This window comes from Bubalus kerabau, chromosome 21 (genome assembly GCF_029407905.1).
Source record: "Bubalus kerabau isolate K-KA32 ecotype Philippines breed swamp buffalo chromosome 21, PCC_UOA_SB_1v2, whole genome shotgun sequence".
NCBI lineage: Eukaryota > Metazoa > Chordata > Mammalia > Artiodactyla > Bovidae > Bubalus > Bubalus kerabau.
The window spans coordinates 37678380-37698744 of NC_073644.1; the positions used below are offsets into that span (position 1 = coordinate 37678380).

The 20365-nt window shown below is 41.2% G+C and overlaps 1 protein-coding gene across 1 annotated transcript in view; it reads left to right on the top strand.

Moving 5' to 3' along the window:
- The window catches only part of ABHD3 (abhydrolase domain containing 3, phospholipase), a 57757-nt gene that overhangs the window by 13685 nt on the left and 23707 nt on the right, over window positions 1-20365 (top strand). Inside the window, exon 4 of the mRNA XM_055559111.1 lies at window positions 6811-6856. Within this exon, the coding sequence (XP_055415086.1) occupies window positions 6811-6856 (46 nt within the window). The remainder of the gene's footprint in view (window positions 1-6810; window positions 6857-20365) is intronic.

The following is a 20365-nucleotide window of genomic DNA, read 5'->3' on the forward strand; positions in this document are numbered from 1 at the left end:
CAAATCCAGTGAATATTTTTTATTTCAGTATTGTATTTTTTTTAACCTAGGCTTTCCATTTTTGATAGGTTTTATTGTTCTGGAAAATTCATTACAAGCTAATTTTCATCTATGTCCTTGAGGATAGTTATAAAAGCGGCTTGAAATCCACGCCTATTAGTTCTAACACCTTGGACTGTCTCAGCTGCAGTTACATTGATTATCTTATCTCTTGAGTTGGGCCACATTTTTCTGTTTCTTCACAGTATAGTAATTGTGGATTTTGTTCTGAACAATTTGAATGATCCATTGTAGAGACTCTGGATTCTGTTATGTATTTCTGAAGAGTTTCTATACATTTTCTAATGACTAATTTTTGTTTTTCAGGCAGATAATTTGAGTAAATTCAAACTTCAAACTCTGTCCCATCTGCAGTAGACAGCAGCTGAGGTCTCTGTTCAGGTTTTCATCCTTAACTGGACTGCTTGGGGCCCATGTCACAGAAAACTCAGTCAGAGCTTTGCACCTAGTGTTTTTATCCAGAATTTAGGCCTCTGCCTCTGTATCTCTCTCTTTTCTGAGGTTTCCCTCCTCATTTTCTCTTATAGTTGCAGCAAATTCTGTTTTCTGATTTTCAACCCCATGAGACTGAACATTTTTATTTGACCTTTATCTATTACTGGATAATACCAGCTGGTGCCTCCCCTCAGGCAAAAAGCTGTGAAAGGAGACTTACCCAATGCCATTTTTTTTCTTCCAAGTGTCAAGTCCCATTTAGTTTCTGCCTGCTTTGGGTGTTCTCCATTGCCTTTATAATTTATCAAGCATTTAGTTATTATTCTATGGAAGGGCTGGCCTTGCAGGATCTACCATGACATTTCTGGAAGCAGAACTTCCTTGTCATTTTTCCTTAGCCTGGCAATCTGCACCCTAAGCCTATTTTGATCCTAACTTTTTTTTTTTTTTTAATTTTCTTTAGTTCCTATCATTAGCCTAGTATCATTAGCCTAACATGATCTATTTTCTCATCCCTTAGAAACTTTTTACATTCCTACATGGTGGCTCAGATGGTTAAGAATCTGCCTGTGATGCAGGAGACTTGGTCTTCCTGATCTCTAGGTCGGGAAGATCCCCTGGAGGAGGGCATGGCAACCCACTCCAGTGTTCTTGCCTGGAGAATCCCAGGGACAGAGGAGCCTGGAGGGCTACAGTCCTTGGGGTCACAAAGAGTCGGACACGACTGAGCAGCTAATACTTTCACGTTTTCTTCTTGAGGCCAGGAACCTTATATTTTTATTTTGTTTTTCTCCTATAAGCACGAACTGAATCTTTAACCCAGTAACTAATCTGTTCAATAAATTTTTGAATGAATGAGTCATTCCAATATTAATACTCATGTAAAATGCCTAGAAGATGATCTAGCACATAGTAAACACTGATAAATATTATCTGTTGTTATTATCTGAAATCAAAATACTGATCCCTGAATATTCTTCTCACTCCAGACTTTGCTGATTATTCTGTTCATTCATACTCAAAGACTCGTGGAATCTTAGAACTGAAAAATAAAGTTGTATGATAAAAATTCCTTTGTTCTTGTGGATCACTGGGCTTGAGCAGATTCAAGGCTATCTGACTCATTTCTTTGTAACAGTGGTTCTCAATAGCCCTTCTACAAAGAAGTACTTGATCCAAAATGCCCATAGTGCCCAACGTTGAGAAATCCTGCCTTGTGGGTAGCTCTCTGCCTCTTACTTGACCTTCATTAAGAGCTTTCCTAGTTAATGTGGTCTGTTGTCATAGAAAATTCTCAATTCCAGATTTTATTTATTTAGTGTCTCCTCTTTATTTGTATTTTACCTGTTTTAAGAAGAAAATTTAAATAGTTAAAATGCATAGGAAGAATAAGTTTTACAGAACAATTTCCCTCATATACATACCCTCTAAAATTACTTGGGAGGGAACTTCTCTGGTGGTCCAGTGGCTAAGACTCCATACTCCCAATGCAGGGGGCTTGGGTTTGAGCCCTGGTCAGGGAACTTGATCCCAGATGCCACGTCTAAGAGTTTGAATGGATCCTGCATGTTGCAGCTAAGATCTGGTAAAGTCAAATAAATAAAACTTAAAAAATAAATAGATAAATAGTTTGGGAGAAATTGTGAAAATAATTTGGATAGAGCAGTTATAAAGTTAACAGGGGCCTATCAAATGTCTTAGGAAGAGTAGCTGTATTTCAACCAGTTCTTTTCATTTTGCTAAAGTGTCCCCTGATGATGGTGAAGGCAGAAAAGGGGTTAAACGAGAGCAGCTAACTGATTGTCACCAATTGGATGGGAGAAGGGAGCCATGTGGAAGCCTTCAGGCTTCCTGCCTCCAAAGCTGCCCTGTCTATCCTCCTGTATCTCTCTGCCTCATTCCCAAGGCTAGAGGTAGATACTGTGGTGAACGCATATCTTAATATATAGAAGTACATACAGATGATTGAACAGGGTCAAGAACAAAGGCCTGTGGAGGGGTCAGTACATTTTCTCGTCTAGCAAGAGGTATTGGAGCTGTGAGCCACTGTTCAGAGTTGGCTAAAAGAAAGTGCAGACATCTCTGTCTGCAGTTTGGAAGAAAATCCCAGGTGTGTAGGCTGCTCTTTGCTGAGTGTGCAGATCATCACTTTCTTTCCCCTCACTAGCTCTGTCCCCTTCTCTCGGGACAGTCACATGATGATATCTTACCTTGGAAGCCATTTTTAATCCTGAAGTCGTGTTTGCATGCTGAAAGTGGTTCTTTTCTGAATGATGGAAAGCTTCAAGGTCATAATTAAATTTAGCTCCAATTCCTGTGTTACTTAGGTGCTTAGGCAATAAATACAAGTGGCTGTCTTGCCATTCTTTCTTAGCGAAGATTAACTGACCATGCAGCACTTTAACTTTCCTGCATGTTTTTGTAGTATATTTAAAATCTTTCTCTGACTAGTCAATAAAATTTCATATTTCTAGCCTTTTCTCAAATCAGAGTTCTGAGATTTTAAAACATGTGTCTTCTTTAAGTTCAGTTCAGTTCAGTTGCTCAGTCATGTCTGACTCTTTGCGACCCCATGGACTACAGCACGCCAGGCTTCCCATCCATCACCAACTCCCGGAGTTGACTCAAACTCATGTCCATTGAGTCAGTGATGCCATCCAACCTTCTCATCCTCTGGTGTGCCCTTCTCCTCCCACATTCAATCTTTCCCAGCATCAGAGTCTTTTCAAATGAGTCAGTTCTTTGCATCATATGGCCAAAGAATTGGAGTTTCAGCTTCAGCATCAGCCCTTCCAATGAATATTTAGGACTAATTTCCTTTAGAATGGACTGGCTGGATCTCCTTGCAGTCCAAGGGACTCTCAAGAGTCTTCTCCAACACCACAGTTCAAAAGCATCAATTCTTCGGCACTCAGCTTTCTTTATAGTCCAACTCTCACATCCATACATGACTACTGGAAAAACCATAGCTTTGACTAGACGGACCTTTGTTGACAAAGTAATGTCTCTGCTTTTCAATATGCTGTCTAGATTGGTCATAACTTTTCTTCGAAGGAGCAAGCATCTCTTAATTTCATGGCTACATTCACCATCTGTATTGATTTTGGAGTCCCCCAAAATAAAATCTGTCACTGTTTCCATTGTTTCCCCATCTATTTGCCATGAAGTGATGACACCAGATGCCATGATCTTCGTTTTCTGAATGTTGAGTTTTAAGCCAACCTTTTCACTCTCCTCTTTCACTTTCATCAAGAGGCTCTTTAGTTCTTCACTTTCTGCCCTAAGGGTGGTGTCATCTGCATATCGGAGGTTATTGATATTTCTCCTAGTAATCTTGATTCCAGCTTTTGCTTCATCCAGTCTGGCATTTCTCATGATGTACTCTGCATATAAGTTAAATAAGCAGGGTGACAATATACAGCCTTGATGTACTGCTTTTCCTATTTGGAACCACTCTGTTGTTCCATGTCCAGTTCTAACTGTTGCTTCCTGACCTGCATACAGATTTCTCAAGAGGCAGGTCAGGTGGTCTGGTATTCCCATCTCTTTCAGAATTTTCCACAGTTTGTTGTGATCCACACAGTCAAAGGCTTTGGCAGAGTCAATAAAGCAGAAGTAGATGTTTTTCTGAAACTGTCTTGCTTTTTTGATGATCCAGCGGATGTTGGCAATTTGATTTCTGGTTCCTCTGCCTTTTCTAAATCCAGCTTGAACATCTGGAAGTTCACAGTTCACACACTGTTGAAGCCTGGCTTGAAGAATTTTAAGCATAACTTTGCTAGCATGTGAGATGAGTGCAATTGTGTGATAGTTTGAGCATTCTTTGGCATTGCCCTTCTTAGGAATTGGAATGAAAACTGACCTTTTCTAGTCCTTTGGCCACTGCTGAGTTTTCCAAATTTGCTGGCATATTGAATGCAGCACTTTCACAGCATCGTCTTTTAGGATTTGAAATAGCTCAACTGGAATTCCATCACCTCCACTAGCTTTGTTTGTAGTGATGCTTTCTAAGGTCCACTTTACTTCACATTCCAGGATGTCTGGCTCTAGGTGAGTGATCACACCATCGTGATTATCTGGGTTGTGAAGATCTTTTTTGTACAGTTCTTCTGTGTATTCTTGCCACCTCTTCTTAATAACTTCTGCTTGTGTTAGGTCCATACCATTTCTGTCCTTTATTGTGCCCATCTTTGCATGAAATGTTCCCTTGGTATCTCTAATTTTCTTGAAGAGATCTCTAGTCTTTCCTATTCTATTGTTTTCCTCTATTTCTTTGATCACTGAGGAAAGCTTTCTTATCTCTCCTTGCTATTCTTTGGAACTCTGCATTCAAATGGGTATATCTTTCCTTTTCTCCTCTGCCTTTTGCTTCTCTTCTTTTCATAGCTGTTTGTAAGGCCTCCTCAGACAACCGTTTTGCCTTTTTGCATTTCTTTTTCTTGGGGATGGTCTTAATCACTGCTTCCTGTACAATGTCACGAACCTACGTCCATAGTTCTTCAGGCACTCTATCAGATCGAATCCCCTGAATCTATTTGTCACTTCCTCTGTATAGTCATAAAGGGATTTGATTTAGGTCATATCTGAATGGTTTAGTGGTTTTTCCTAGTTTCTTCAATTTAAGTCTGAATTTGGCAATAAGGAGTTCATGATCTGAGCCACAGTCAGCTTCTAGTCTTGCTTTTGCTGACCGTATACAGCTTCTCCATCTTTGGCTACAAAGAATATAATCAATCTGATTTTGATATTGACCATCTGGTGATGTCCATGTGTAGAGTCTTCTCTTGTGTTGTTGGAGGAGGGTATTTGCTATGACCAGTGGGTTTTCTTGGCAAAACTCTGTTAGTAGGGCCTTTTAGTAGGGCCTCTTCTTTCAGTAGGGCTTAATAAAGCTGTCTATATAACCTTTCAGATGCGAGAAAGAATTCCTTTGCAAAAACATCCTGAAGTAAAATCTAAACCCCCTGAGTCCATCCAAGTCATGAGTATTTATTAGTGAATATTCAATTCATTGGTGCTAGAACCCATACGTTGATCAACAGTACCTTGAAAGAAACAATTAGAGCACATACAAAATTGTTCTATATATTCTTAATTATAGGCTTTTTGTATTTATTTCTTTTGTGTTAAATACATCATGAAAACAAAGATAGTAAATGCTTTAAATAGACAAAAGGGATGGAGGGTTAAATTAGAACCTTAAATAATCTTGATTGATTAGTTAAGTAGATAGACAAAAAGAAAATGAATTTTAATTGACATGAATATAGATTCACTAAGCCAAAGAGAACCCATGCAGACACGTCAGGATTTTGTGTGAAGATGGCAAAAATACATATGTGGGGTTATGGTTGATGGAAAGTTTGTCAGTGCAGAACGACTGCGTAAAGGTAGCGTGATGTTGCAACTACCATTGCTACTAATTAGCTAATGGTCTTTGTATAGTTACTGTCAGCCTGTGCTACTCTAAAGCCCTTCACTTATGACCGCTGACCCAGGACAGGCAAACAGGATTGTAGGACACAGAGCTATTCTTTCCTCCCCCAGGTCAGCCGAACAGCAAGCAGTAGCATAGTGGGGACCCAGCCTTCCAGCTCAGGTGCCGTGTCCCTCGCAATTCTACCTGCATGATGTTTTCACCGCAGGTAAAATTCCAGTCTGTCTATTTGCTGAGCTTTGAGGGTGCAAGAGCTATTTCTCAGGATAGGAATAGATGCTCATTCCCTGGTGGATCAGATAGTAAAGAATCTGCCTTCAATGCAGGAGATGTGGGTTCAATCCCTGGGTCAGGAAGATCCCCTGGAGGAGGAATTGGCAACCCACTCCAGTATTCTTGCCTGGAGAATCCCATGGACAGAGGAGCCTGGCGGGCTACAGTCCATGTGGTCACAAAGAGTCAGACATGACTGAGTGACTAACATTTTCATGTTATAAATAGAATAGTTAGAAGACATTTTTTAATTTGAAGCAAAAACATTTAAGTTTGACTTGTATTCAGAATTGTTTTATTCTGAATTTATTATTTGTTGGAGGACTACACATCAACATAGGAAGAAGTTGCAAAGATTCTGCTTTGGGTAGGAAAATTTAATACCACTTTGATATATAGTTTTCTGGTTTGAATCCATATGTTGACTTTAGAGAACTAGAAATGTATTTTAGTGCATTTAATGACATTATCAAACATCCTTGTTTCTTTGGAACAGATTTCTAAGAACCTTTTAATGCTCTAATACAGGCCCAAGAAGAGGATTTTAATATTATATTGTCAAGATCATGCATAAAAATAACAAAAATTATTTTCTTGGTTTTTAGATATGTGGTTTTTAACAACAGAGGAGTGGCGGGGGAGAATCTCCTGGTAAGTAAATTTAAAATGACAGCAGCTTAATTTTTAAAGAAATCCAGTTTTATAACAAAAAGATACTCTTTTTGATTTAAGATAACTTATTATATCAATAATACAAGTTCATTGTGGAAAAATACGGGTAAGGGGATAAAAAGGAAACTTGTAAAACCCATAATTACACAACCAGGGGAATCCTCTTAGTCTGTGTTCATCCAGATCTTATATTTAAATTTTAAAATGTTACATATTTCTATTTTTTTAAATAAGGCTTTATTTTGTAACTCAACTTTTTATACTTACTGTAGGTTAGTGTCAACAAATATTTATCAACATCATTTTTAATGAAAAACACATTTTCTTTAAAAATTAACTAGTGCCAAAAAAAAATTAACCAATAGAATAATACTTGATTTACTTAAGAAATTTACTGTTATTGTGAAACAGATTGACTGCATGTTATATGCTTATTTGCGTGCCAAAGTTTACATAGAGGAGATATTATTTTAAATCAGTTTTTTTCCCCCGTTTCTAACCCCTAAGCTTTTGCTAGGATAGAATTTGTTGCATCTCTTGAAAAATCATCACTATCTGAGTCGGAATGAGAAATATTACACTCACTGAAATTTTCTTGAAGCTTTTCAACTGTTAGTCCCTCACCACTTCAACAGGTCAAAGGCAATTCTATCAGAATAGAAAGAACTATTTTTTTGAATCATTGATAGAGAATGATATTAAGACTATCAATAATTAAGTCATGCTGGAAATAAAAATTTACAATCATGTCACTATGTTGGTACATTATGAGAATTTGGGGGGAGAAAAGAGCTCTTGCACTTTGCTTGATAAATCCTGGAGGGGATCAAGATCAACCTGATTACAAAAACTAAAGTTATAAAGTGTTTTTGGTCTTACTCCAGTTCCTTGTGAAGGTGAAGAGTCCACTTTCCTTATTTGTTGCAGCCCTGTAGGAATCTCATAGGTGGGTTTGCAGGTACTCTAAGAGGAAAGATTTGAATGTGTCACTGGCTCTGGACCAAGCCAGTCATTTCTGAGCAGCTCCTGTCTGCTGTGTGTCCTTCCAGATGCTTCCAGGACACAAAGCTGGGAAAGGCATGGTCTTAGCCTCTCAAGAAAATAACATGCTGAAAAGTAAAGGCCATTTGGTCCCATAAAATGAGAACAAACGATCTGTTTGTTCAGCAAAGCTGTGTTGTATGCCTATTAAATCAGGTACCTGTACAAGGCCATAGTGAAGAATGCACACATTATTACACACAGTCCTAACCCTTTCTTAGGAAACTTGAGTTGCAAGAGAGGGTACATAAGTTGCAAGAGATATATAAAAATATACACAGTACGGTGCTAATTGTGACCACAAAAAGGTGTCTTACGGCTGCAGAGATTAGAGGGAAGGAGTAACTAACTCCCGGGGGAGGTGGGAGAACAGAACATTGGAGGTGGGTTTGAGCTGGATCTTAAAGGTTATGGTATTGAACCAGCAGAGGGGAGAGAGAAGCTTTCTCAGCATAAAGAACGAGATGTTAAAGAGCGTAGACAGCAAGTCCTTATTCGTGGAGGGATAACGATGGTGATCATTTTCTCTAATGTTTATTGGGTCCTTCGAATATATCAGTTATGTCTTTTCCTATTGATGTTCAGCAATAGAAACAACCCTGTGATTTATGTGAGCGTAGCCACCATGATCCCCATTTTCTAGATGAAGAAAATGAGGCACAAGCAGGCTAAGAATGTGCCCTCACCAAGAAATTCAGAGCCAGGATTCAGACCAGGTAGGCTGACTGTGTGCTTATGTTCTTGACGTTTGTGCTGTGCTCCTTCTTATTGCTCAAGAAGTGCTAGGAATTCTCTCAGAAAGGGAGGGCCAGATTTTGAAGAGTCATGTGTAGAACCCCAAGGAACCTAGCGTTGAACCATTAACTCTTTCTAAAGTCTCTTTTATGGATGTATAATTGACATATAAAATAACTTAGTCATGTTTTAGAAAGAAAACTGCAGCAGAAAAGTGATGGAGGGGAAGGAGGCTTGGAGGTTTGGCAATTACTAAAGATCTATTCAGAGTGTGAGGGGCTTCCCTGGTGGCTCAGTGGTAAAGAATCTGCCTGCCAGTGCAGGAGATGCAGGTTCGATTCTTGGGTTAGGAAGATCCCCTGGAGAAGGGAATGGCAACCCACTCCAGTACTCTTTCCTGAGAAATCTCATGGACAGAGGAGCCTGGTGGGCTATAGTCCATGAGGTCACAAAGAGTTGGACACCAAACAACAAACATCAATAACATAAGCACACGGTTAGCCTACCTGGTCTGAGCAACCAAACAACAACAATCCAGAGTGTGAATGTAGAGGTCGGGGAAGAGAACAGAAATGATGGGGTTTTCTGGGGCAGAAAGAATAGTATTCATTGTATTGTGGGAAGTGGAGAGAAGGGAGTCAACGTCAGCATGTCTGCTGCTGCTGCTGCTGCTGCTGCTGCTGCTGCTAAGTCGATTCAGTCGTGTCTGACTCTATGCGACCCCATAGACTGCAGCCTACCAGGCTCCCCAGTCCCTGGGATTCTCCAGGCAAGAATACTGGAGTGGGTTGCCATTTCCTTCTCCAATGCATAAAAGTGAAAGTGAAATCGCTCAGTTGTGTTCGACTCTTAGCGACCCCATGGACTGCAGCCCACCAGGCTCCTCCGTCCATGGTATTTTCCAGGCAAGAGTACTGGAGTGGGGTGCCATTGCCTTCTCAGTCAGCATGTCTAGTTTTGCTGAATTGTAAAAGGCTAATATGGTGAAGGGTAATATTTGCCGAAATAGGAAATATAGGAGAATTTACAAGATTTGGGTGTTATCAAAATAACAAGTTCAGTTTTAGATGTTGGGGATGCTTTGATGTCATCCAGGTGGAAATTTCTCGTAAACACTCAGATGTACTAGACTGGCTGTCAGAAGAGACATACAGACTGGAGAAAGGCATCATGGATTATGGGTATACAGTGGAACCAGGAGGTCAGGAGTGGATGAGAGTGCTTAGGAACTGTTGGTCTAGCAAAAGATAGATTCTTAGAACATGACAAACAGGAAGGAGGAGAAAAAAAGATGAATAGGAGGAAGCTTGGGAAAACTTCTGCCTGAGCATTTACATTTAATTGGAAATTTACTTTGAAAGAAGGCAGCAACCCAGTAACTTTGAGCCATAAATTTGCACCTACATGCTTAGTCATGTTCGACTCTGCCTGCCAGGTTCCTTTGTCCCTGGGATTTTCCTGGCAAGAATACTGTAGTGGGTTGCCATTTCCTCCAGGGGATCTGCCCAACCCAGGGATCAAACCTGAGTCTCCTGCATTGCAGACAGATTCTTTACCTCTGAACCACTGGCAAAGCCCCATAAATTTGCATAGATTAAAAAAAAAATCTCCACAAGAATACTTCGGGAGATTTTACAAAGGGATAGTAATTAGATAATTTTTTTTTTTTTTTTACTTCTAAAGAACTCATTGAGTTCTAAGCAGGAGGATAAGAGAAGCTTGGTCTCTGGCGTCTTTTACAGTGCCTTGGTTGAATTCTGATGAACTGATACCCAGAGCAAATACCTGTATCCTAAACGCTAATTCGATCTAACTTTAAAAAGAATAGGATATCAAATGACTTAAACGTAATGACTAAGATCATGGCATCCAGTCCCATTACTTCATGGCAAATAGAAAGGGAAAAAGTGGAAGCAGTGACAGATTTTATTTTCTTGGGTTCCAAAATCACTGCAGATGGTGACTGCAGCCATGAAATTAAAAGATGCTTTCTCCTTGGAAGAAAAGCTATAACAAGCCTAGATAGTGTATTAAAAAGCAGAGATATCACTTTGCCGATAAAGTTCATATAGTCAAAGCTATGGTTTTTCCAGTAGTCATGTATGGATGTGAGAGTTGGACCATAAAGAAGGCTGAGCACTGAAGAATTGATGCTTTTGAACTGTGGTGCTGAAGAAGACTCTTGAGAGTCCCTTGGACAGCAAGGAGATCGAACCAGTCAATCCTAAAGGAAATCAACCCTGAATTGGAAAGGCTGTTGCTGAAACTGAAGCTCCAATACTTTGGCCACTTGATGAGAAGAGCCGACTTATTGGAAAATACCCTGATGTTGGGACAAATTGATGGCAAGAGGAGAAGGGGGCAACAAAGGATGAGATGATTGGATGGCATCACTGACTCAATGGACGTGAGTTTGAGCAAATTCTGAGAGATAGTGAAGGACAGGGAAGCCTGGCGTGCTACAGTCCATGGGATCAAAAAGAGTGGGACATGACTTAATGACTGATCAATAACAAAAAATGAAATATAATTTAATATATATTTGTACCCAAATGGATCACAAAAATGAATTGCCAATATTGATTGTTAGAGCTGGCTTTGATATTGAGAGCTCTTGAGAGCCTTTCTTCTTTCTGCCTTAGAGCTATGAACAATGACTGTTTCAGACTAGAGGTACTCTATGAGTATTTATACCTTCCCTGTTCCAGAAACGACTGAATATAGCCTAGACCCAGAGTAAGTAAGACTTTAGGATAGTCGTAATAAAGAACAAGAGATGAATCAGCAAAGATCAAACAGGGAGAGGAACTGACTCGAACTGAAATTAATCCAAGAGAGCTAGCGAAGGTGACATAGAATTTAGGGTAAGCCATTCTCTTAAGGGTGGAAGAAAAGCAAGAGGAAAAGATTTGCTGAAATAAGTTGGTGATATACTTAGAATTTATAGGGGTGGTTATGGCCCCTGCAAAGCAGAATAAGAAAGTAGAAATCTTCCAGCACCATATTGTCCTTATTTCTAATTAGTCTTTGCAAGATTGAGAGAAAGCCAGAAGCCTTGCTTGCTGGGAAATGAGAAGCCTGCACTTTTCCCTCTCTGGGCCTCTGAGGTGTGGAAGACAGAGAGTCCCAGTCTTAGTAGACTAATCCTCAGATATCCCTGCAGGCATCCTCAAGGTGGACAGTGCCTTTTCTCAATTTTCTGCAGGTTGGTTTTCAAGGAATCCAGGAAGCCAAGTTATACACAAACTTCCTCATATTAGTGATTACTTTGGGAACTGTCATGTTCCCAGCTTAGTTTAGGAATGATGATTTACAAAGAACTCAGTGAAACCTGAGTTTGTTAAAGGTTACACTCCCTCTCCTTTTATTTATAGGGTTATGCAGATTTCTATGTCCCTAAACCCAACCAGAAAACCCTCTTAGCCACTTTGGAACATATTCTGGGAGTTTCTCAAAAACTGAAAAATTGAGTTGCTGTATGATCCAGCAATGCTGCTCCTACGTATATATGCAAGAAATGAAAATATTTATTCATACAATAACTTGTACACACATATTTATAGCAGCATTATTCACAGTAACCAGGCTTCCCAGGTGGCACTAGTAGTAAAGGATCCATCTGCCAATGCAGGAGACGTAAGAAGATGAGGGTTTGATCCCTGGGTCAGGAAGATCTCTTGGAGGAGGAAATGGCAACCCACTCAGTATTCTTGCGTGGAGTATCCCATGGAGAGAGGCTCCTGGTGGGCTACAGTCCATGGGGTCTCAAAGAGTCAGACACGACTAAGCACACACCCATACATTCATAATAACCAAAAGATGGAAGGAAACAGTTGTCCATCAACAGACAAATGGATAAATAAAATGTGGTACAGCTAGGTCATGGATTACTATTCAGCATTAAAAAATGAATAAAGTACTGATACATGCCACAATATGAAAGAGACTTGAGAACATTATGCTTAGTGAAAGAGATAAAAGCCAGATAAAAGATCACATACTATATGATTTCATTTATAATTCTAAAATATTCCAAATAGACAAATCTGTAGAGATGGAAAGTAGATTAGTGGCTGCCTTGGGCTGAGGAAGCGGGAGTGACTGCTAATGGTGGAGGGTTTCTTTGGGGAGTGATGAAAATGTTCTAAAACTTTGATGATAGTTGTACAATTCTAAATATACTTTAAAAATCCACATCTTAAATGGGTGAATTGTATGCTAAGTGAACCACGCCTCATAAAGTTCTTAAAAAGAAAAGGCTTAGGACTTCCCTGGTGGTCCATTGGTTAAGACTCTGTTTTCCTATTGCAGGGAGCCTGGGTTCCATCCCTGGTCAGGGAACTAGATCCTACGTGCTGCAATTAAGACCTGACATGGCCAAATAAGCAAATAAAAACAAATAAATATTAAAAAAAGAAAAGAAAAGCCTCCTTCAAGTACTTTCCAGTTCAAGTTAGAGCTGGTTCAGTGGGTTCGGGGGAGGGTCAACAGTGGAGCAGAAGCCAGAAAATACTTTTAAATACTTTGAGTGAAAGTCATTCAGCCATGTCTGACTCTTTGCGACCTCATGGACTTCAACCTGCCAGGCTCCTCTGTCCGTGGGGATTTTCCAGGCAAGAATACTGGAGTGGGTTGCCATGCCCTCCTCCAGGAGATCTTCCCAACCCAGGTCTCCCGGGTTGCAGGCGGATTCTTTACCGTCTGAAACACCAGGGAAACCCAGAAAATGCTTTAAAACCATGCTACTCCAAACGTGGTCTCTGGGCCAACTTCCAGTTTTCAAACTATCGGACACCATTGCTAACAGGATGAGAGAATGTAAGCCAACTTCAGCTCCAAGCACTCTGCGGAGGTGAGCTGATTGTTTTTTCTTTCTCATAGAAACACTGTCTGGGTGAGAGAAGCAGCACACTGGTTTACATTCTGACATCAGCCCCTTATCTCACCCTGGCCTGGCACTTTAAGTAGCTCTGCTTCAGGGATCCTCTAATCCAAAAAAACAAAACAAAACAAAACACGAAAAAACCCTCATTTAATAAATGAGGACACCTCTGGAGAAGTGGGCTGACAGGCCTGAGGTCATAAAGCTGATTAATGGTCTTAGGGCAGGAACTCCGACTGTCCAGTGTCTTAACATTTCAGCTCTGGCTTTTGGTCAAGTCAGGCTGAAAAGCTGGGGGTTGAGATAAAGAAGGTTTTCGAAGAGAGGGATCTTGCCTCAATCTCCAGTGCTTTGGATGGTTAATTAAGGACTCAGATCTAGAGAAATATGCTCTTGTTCCCTGCTGAGCTTTTCCACCTTGGAAGTTAATGGGGTAGGGAGGGATTTAGGAAATTCACAAGGGATAAAGGACTTGCTGGAGGAGGAACATACAGTGCATGGCAGGCCAGGGCACAGTTCAGACTCTCACCTTCAGGCACCGCCTTTCCCATACCCAGCCATTGTGTGCCACCCACGTTTGCTCTTTCCTAAATGCTTCCCCAGATAGCCTCTTCTGCTACCTATCACAACAACCCCTGAAGGTCATCAGTCAGGTGTGGATATGAGTGTGTTGAATCCTTTAGAATTTTCTTCTAGCACTGATAGGTGCAGTTCAGTAATATCTTGTAATATCTCAGTATTATCAATGTTATGAGGTGATATCACTCACTAATATCAACTCTTGGTGGGTGTGCAAAAGATTGTACACTTCTCTATATTTAAACAATTTTCAGTGAACTATCTAGAGGGAAGTTGCTGTATAACACAGGGCGCTCTGTGACAATCTGTTGTTCAGTCTTTAAGTAGTGCCCTACTCTTTGCGACCCCATGGCCTGTAGCATGCCATGGACTGCAGGACTGTGGCAACCTAGAGGGGTGGGAAATCCTATGGACAGAGGAACCCGACATGCTGCAGTCCATGGGGCTGCAAGGAGTCAGATACGACTTAGCTACTGAGCAACAGCTAAGAGGAGTGGGATGTGGGGGTGGGGTGGGAGGAAGGTTCCAGAGGGAGGGGATATATGTATACTTATGGCTGATTCATGTTGTTGTACGGCAGAAACCAATACAACGTTGTAAAGCAATTATCATCCAATTAAAAATAAGTTTAAAAAAGAATTTTAGGAATGGTATATCTTTAAGGAATAACAGTTATAATTTTAGGAGCAACAATGATGTGATAACCAGCTACCATTTATTGAACGGTTTCTTTGTGCCGTGTTAGTCAGTTGTGTTCGACTCTTTGTGACCCCCACGGACTGTAGCTGGCCAGGCTCCTCTGTCCATGGGATTCTCCAGGCAAAAATACTGGAGTGGGTTGCCATTTCCTTCCAGGGTTCTTTCTGATAGAACCCGGGTCTCTTGCATTGCAGGTGAATTCTTGACCGTCTGAGCCGCCAGGGGTTTTGCTGTGAGCTGTTTAGCAGTACTTCTCCGTGCGCTGCAGGCAATCCCTGTAGAACTAGACGTTCCTCTTCCCCAGTCACTCTAGGTAGGCTTTGTCATTCTTGTCACTGCAGCCTCCTCCTTTCTTGGCTCAGCTCTCACCCTGGTTCTTTAGTCCCTTTGAGCAGTTCCTTCTCGGCCCTGGCTGCACAGTAGGATCCTCTGAAAAAACTTCGAAAAATCTCTGATCTCTGAATACCATCCTCCAAAGATTCTGATTCATTTGACCTGGGGTGGAGTCCCCGGGTCTGTTTTTGTCCTAACGCCCTCTTTCTGTAGGTCCAGCTGAAAATCACTGTGAGGTGGTGGGAAGTGCCAGGTTTCTCAGGATCCTGATCTGAGAACTCCTGTCTGTGTGGCTGACCTGCTCTAAGCCACTAACAAACTGTGCTCATTTATCAGAGTCGCTTTGCAGCATGACTGCGTAAGCATGTGTGATAGCCATCCAGAATGTTAGCAGGAACACGGCATACAGGCTATCTTGGCCTCAGAGTTGGCCAGGATATTTCCTGGGGCCCTTTGTTTTGTGGTTGGTTATTTTAAATAATTAAATTCTCAGGCATGTTTGGCTACCTGGTGGTTTTGTATGTCTATCCATGGACGTGAAATGATTATTCACTGTAGAGCTGGTTTTGCTTAGAGATGCACATACATTTGTTTTCTCTGACTCCTTATTTAACAAACTCAGCTTCCAGAAATAGGGTCAGTTTTCCTAAGAATGATTTGGGCAGCTCACTAAGTACTGGACTGGGAGTAGGTTGAGTGAAAAGAAAACAACACAACAACAAAAACGTGGAGAGCAGTTAAGAAGTGTCAACAAAAAAAGATGTGCAACTTTAGAGTTGTGAGTTAAGTTTTATTTGTGGCAAAATGAGGACTGCAGCCCGGGAAGCTGCATCCCAGATAGCTCTGAGAGACTGCTCCAAAGCGGCTAGTGGGGGAAAGTCAATATATAAGGTTTTGGTGAAGGGGGAGTTCAATACCATGAAGCACTCATTTTACAAAAGGTTTTTTGTTAGTCATGAGGATCTGATGTCACCATGAAGGGATTTAGTGCTTCTCTAGATATGAGGAGATGCAAGGATTGAGATCATAAAAATCTGTTCCTAAAAACATACAACTATCTAAAGTCCACCAGATTCCCTGCAGCCCAGAGTGCCTCACTCCCCTGACGTCCCTCAGGGGTTGTTGCAGGTCAACAGCTATAGCAGCATGGGGCTCAGTCTCCGTAGAGGCAGCTGGCAAATGCCTTTGTTGTTCAGTCGTTGGCAGTGCTCTTGGTAAGTGCCAATTTGTAGTTGACAGAAGCATAGTTAGTCCTATTATAAATGGATTATCCCTTTTGGGGTAGCCTACATCCACACAAGATTTCACAGAGTTTATTCAAGCATCATCATATCAAATAATTAAGTACAGACCTTTAAATGCTAGTAAGAAGAAGACTGTAAAATGAAATATCTTAAGCTCTTGATGTTTACCAAGACATTAGAGTAAATGTGAAATGTAAGTGATTTAAAAAAAGATATTTGTGTACCTTTTCCAGTTTTATTTTTTTCTGGGCAGAAAACTGAACTGTTTATGAGCTGGCCTGGTTCAGTGTAGGATATGTGGCAGGCATTGAAAGGTCCCGGGTTATGGCTTTTTCTTCAGATTAACAAATTAATCTGCTCCCAGAATAGCGAGGGAGAGTCAGGCTATCCGATTAACAGGGTGAATTTTAATTTTTTCTATACTCCCCACATTTTTTAAATGAAATTTGCATTTTATAAAACAAATGACTTCTAAATCAGGACAAGAAAATTCTCTTTCGGGATAAGGAGAAATCACTGTGTCTACTTTTTGGAAGTTATGGGTAAATTAGATATCATTCATAGATAAATATAAAATATATGCTTTATTCTTTTCTGATCTATTATGTATAAATAATTTATAATTAATTTTACTACATTATTCTCATCAAAGCTTTTTTTAAAAACTAACTTCTGACAGTCATGTACACACTGCTTTATTTAAAATGGGTAACTAACAAAATCCTATTGTATAGCATATGGAACTCTGCTGAGTGTTATGTGCTGGCATGGATGGGAGGGGGTTTGAAGGAGAATGGGTACCTGTTTACGTATGGCTGAGTCCCTTTCCTGTTCACCTGAAACTATCCCAACATTGTTAATCGGCTATATCCCAATATGAAATGTTTTGGTGTTAAAAAAAAAAAAGAAAATTAACTCTAATAGCCATTTAAGAAATTACTATTGTTTCTCTCTGATCGTAGTTGCATAATCTTGGTTTGTAATTATCATCAAATTATTCTAACTTGTAAAAATACTTATGTCCAATGTCTGCTTGAAGATTATCTCTCCTTTAGATTTTTCTGCGTTTTTGGAGAATACCTTTCTCATCCTCTTTTTACTATAAAAGGAGTTCATCGCTCAATTGAATCCTGCCAGGTCATTCTTCCTTCTTTTAGTGATTAGATGTGGCTTACTTTACCTCTGTTCTGGAAGCATGAAATAAGGCAAGGATTACTGCAATATGATAGTTGCTAGTAATAATATTAATAGTAGCCCCCAGCAACTGGGGCTTCCCTGGTGGCTCAGATGGTAAAGAGCCTGCCTGTAATGCAGGAGACCTGGGTTCAATCCCTGGGTTGGGAAGAAGAGAATTAACTAACATGCTTTATCTAAAAAGATGTTAATATCATTTATTAACACATATATGTGTAATCTAGAAAGATGGTACTGATGAACCTGTTTGCAGGGCAGTGAAAGAGACAGAGACAGAAAGAGCTGACTTGCAGACACAGCAGAGAAAGGAGAGTGAGGCAGATTGAGAGAGTAGCACTGAAACATATACATCATCATATGTAAAATAGATAGCCTGTGGAAATTTGCTGCATGAAGCTTGGGGCTCAAATTCGATGCTCTGTGACAACCTAAAGGGTTGGTATGGGGTAGGAGGTGGGAGGGAGGTTCAAAAGGGAGGGGACATGTGTATATTTATGTTGATGTATGGCAGAAACCAACACAACATTGTAAAGTAATCATCCTCCAGTTAACTTAATTAAAAAGATGCTATAAATTTATATCTTCAAATCTGAAGAAAATTTCTGCCAATTTGATGTATTACCCCCCATAAATGTCTTCGCTGTGTGTCCTAGATGAATTTTTTCTTTAGTGGGAGTGAAGTCCTATGAAGAAAGCATACGATGTTTCCTGTTGGAGCCCCGTCAGGTAGCGAGAGGTTGTGTGATATAACTACATAGTTTTGCATGTCTGAAGTTACCAGGTCATCTCACTTTCCATCCTGTGTGTTTCCATGTTATCTGACAAGTGTTTAATGACTGTCCGAGATGGAGATGAGCCATAGTAAGAGAGAGAGCCTCACATATATCACAAGGGCTGGGAGCAGGCTGGCCAGGACAAGTCGGGATAGAATTGGGAAAGGCTGTGAGTTCCTTGGGATAACAGGGGCCAAGTCTGACCTTTTATCTGATGTTTATTGAATTAGTTCAAGGCATGATTTCAACAGGCAGAGCTGACCTTGCAGGCCATGTGGCAGAAGTTTACACAGGTGGCAAGGGCATTGAGAAACTTAGCAGACGAGAGAGGGGCAGGGTCCATGGGCCAGAATCCATACAGATGGAGGAACAGTGAAGCACAGGGCTGGAAGGGTGATGGGCATATTAGGAAGGGCCTCAACAGGGGACTTCGTATTTAATTCAGTCGGCAATGGAAAGCTAATGGAGCGTTTTAATCAGAAACTCTGTCCTGATTAGAGCTGGAAATGTTCTCTAGGAAGATTAATCTCGCAGTGAGTGGGATGTGTGATTATGGATGGTTATTAGGAAAGACTGGGAGTTAACCATGTCAGAGGGTATCACCTCATGGTCCAAGCGAAAGGTACAAAGGCCTGGGAGCTGAGAAAGCTGGTGCCACACCCCTCCCACGACTTTTTCCTCTTGACACGTACCATTCCCATCTAGCCTACCTGATGGCTTCCCACCGCAGGCACTCGCATCTCCAACAGGGGTCATGGGGAGGGCCTCCTCGCGCCACAGAAGGCTGCTGAGCCTGTACTGAGGGCAGACCGGGTGCCAGGGGGTTAATCTCCAGGATGCCTCCAGCAGTGGTGAAGTTAACTGTGCGCTTAGTCGCTAAATCGTGTCCGCTTCTTTGCGACCCCATGGACTGGAGCCCGCCAGGCTCCTCTGCCCATGAGATTTCCCAGGCAAGAATACTGGAGTGGGTTGCTGTTTCCTTCTCCATGAAACCAACTGGTGGATCAATAACCCAGCTCCCTTGCCACTCGGTTGAGATAACTTTGAGCTTTGTTCAACAGTTTCCCAAAGTCCCCAGTGGGACTGAGTCCCAGTCATGCACAGCCACAAACTGCTGGCTAACATTCCTGATTGCTTCCTACCATTCCTGACTTACTCACCACTCCCCTGCTCCCACTCGCTGCTATACCTTCAAATGAACCACTCACCTTTGTCCCAGGGGCCTTCTGAGAGAATCTAACATACCAGGTCTTTACTTGAGTAGAAAGAAGGGCTTGCCTGTGTGTCCTGCAAAGATTCTGGAGAGGAAGACGCTATAGGACTTGGAAGTGTATTGACTGTGGATTAAGGGAAAGGAAGAAGGCAATGTCACCTAGTTTTAACTAAGAAAATGCAGACGTCATTCATAGGAAAATGGGAAGTTAGGGGAAGCATTAGTAATTTTCATGAAGAGATAAAAGGGTTTGCTTTGGGGCATTTTGAGTTTGAAGTACAGATAGTACTTTACTTCTAGAACTTAAGAATCTGCATCTGGAGCTCAGGAAGAAGGAAGAGCCTGGAGATTCAGGTTTAGTTGGAGCCAAAGGCAACAGGAGAAGGGGGCGGAAGAGGATTAGATGGTTAGATAGCTTCACCGACTCAATGCACATGAATTTGAGCAAACTCCAGGAGATAGTGAAAGACAGGGAAGCCTGGCGTGCTGCAGTCCATGGGGTCAGAAAGAGTTGGACACTACTGAGTGACTGAACGATGAGAGGTATTTGGTGAAGCTGTGAAGGTAAACGGGACCTCCAGAACTGGATGTGGACCAGAGAATGAACAGATGCAGGCCTATGACAGAACTTCCAGAACTGAATTCTCCCTTTTGGGGTGGTAGGAAGAATGACAGGAACTGGCAGGAAATGGAAAGCCAGCGGCCAGAGGAGGATGGGACACAGTCATCACGGGAGCCTAGGGAAGGGCTGGAGCCAGGCAGATGAGGCCAGAAAGGCTCTGGGTATGCTGAGTT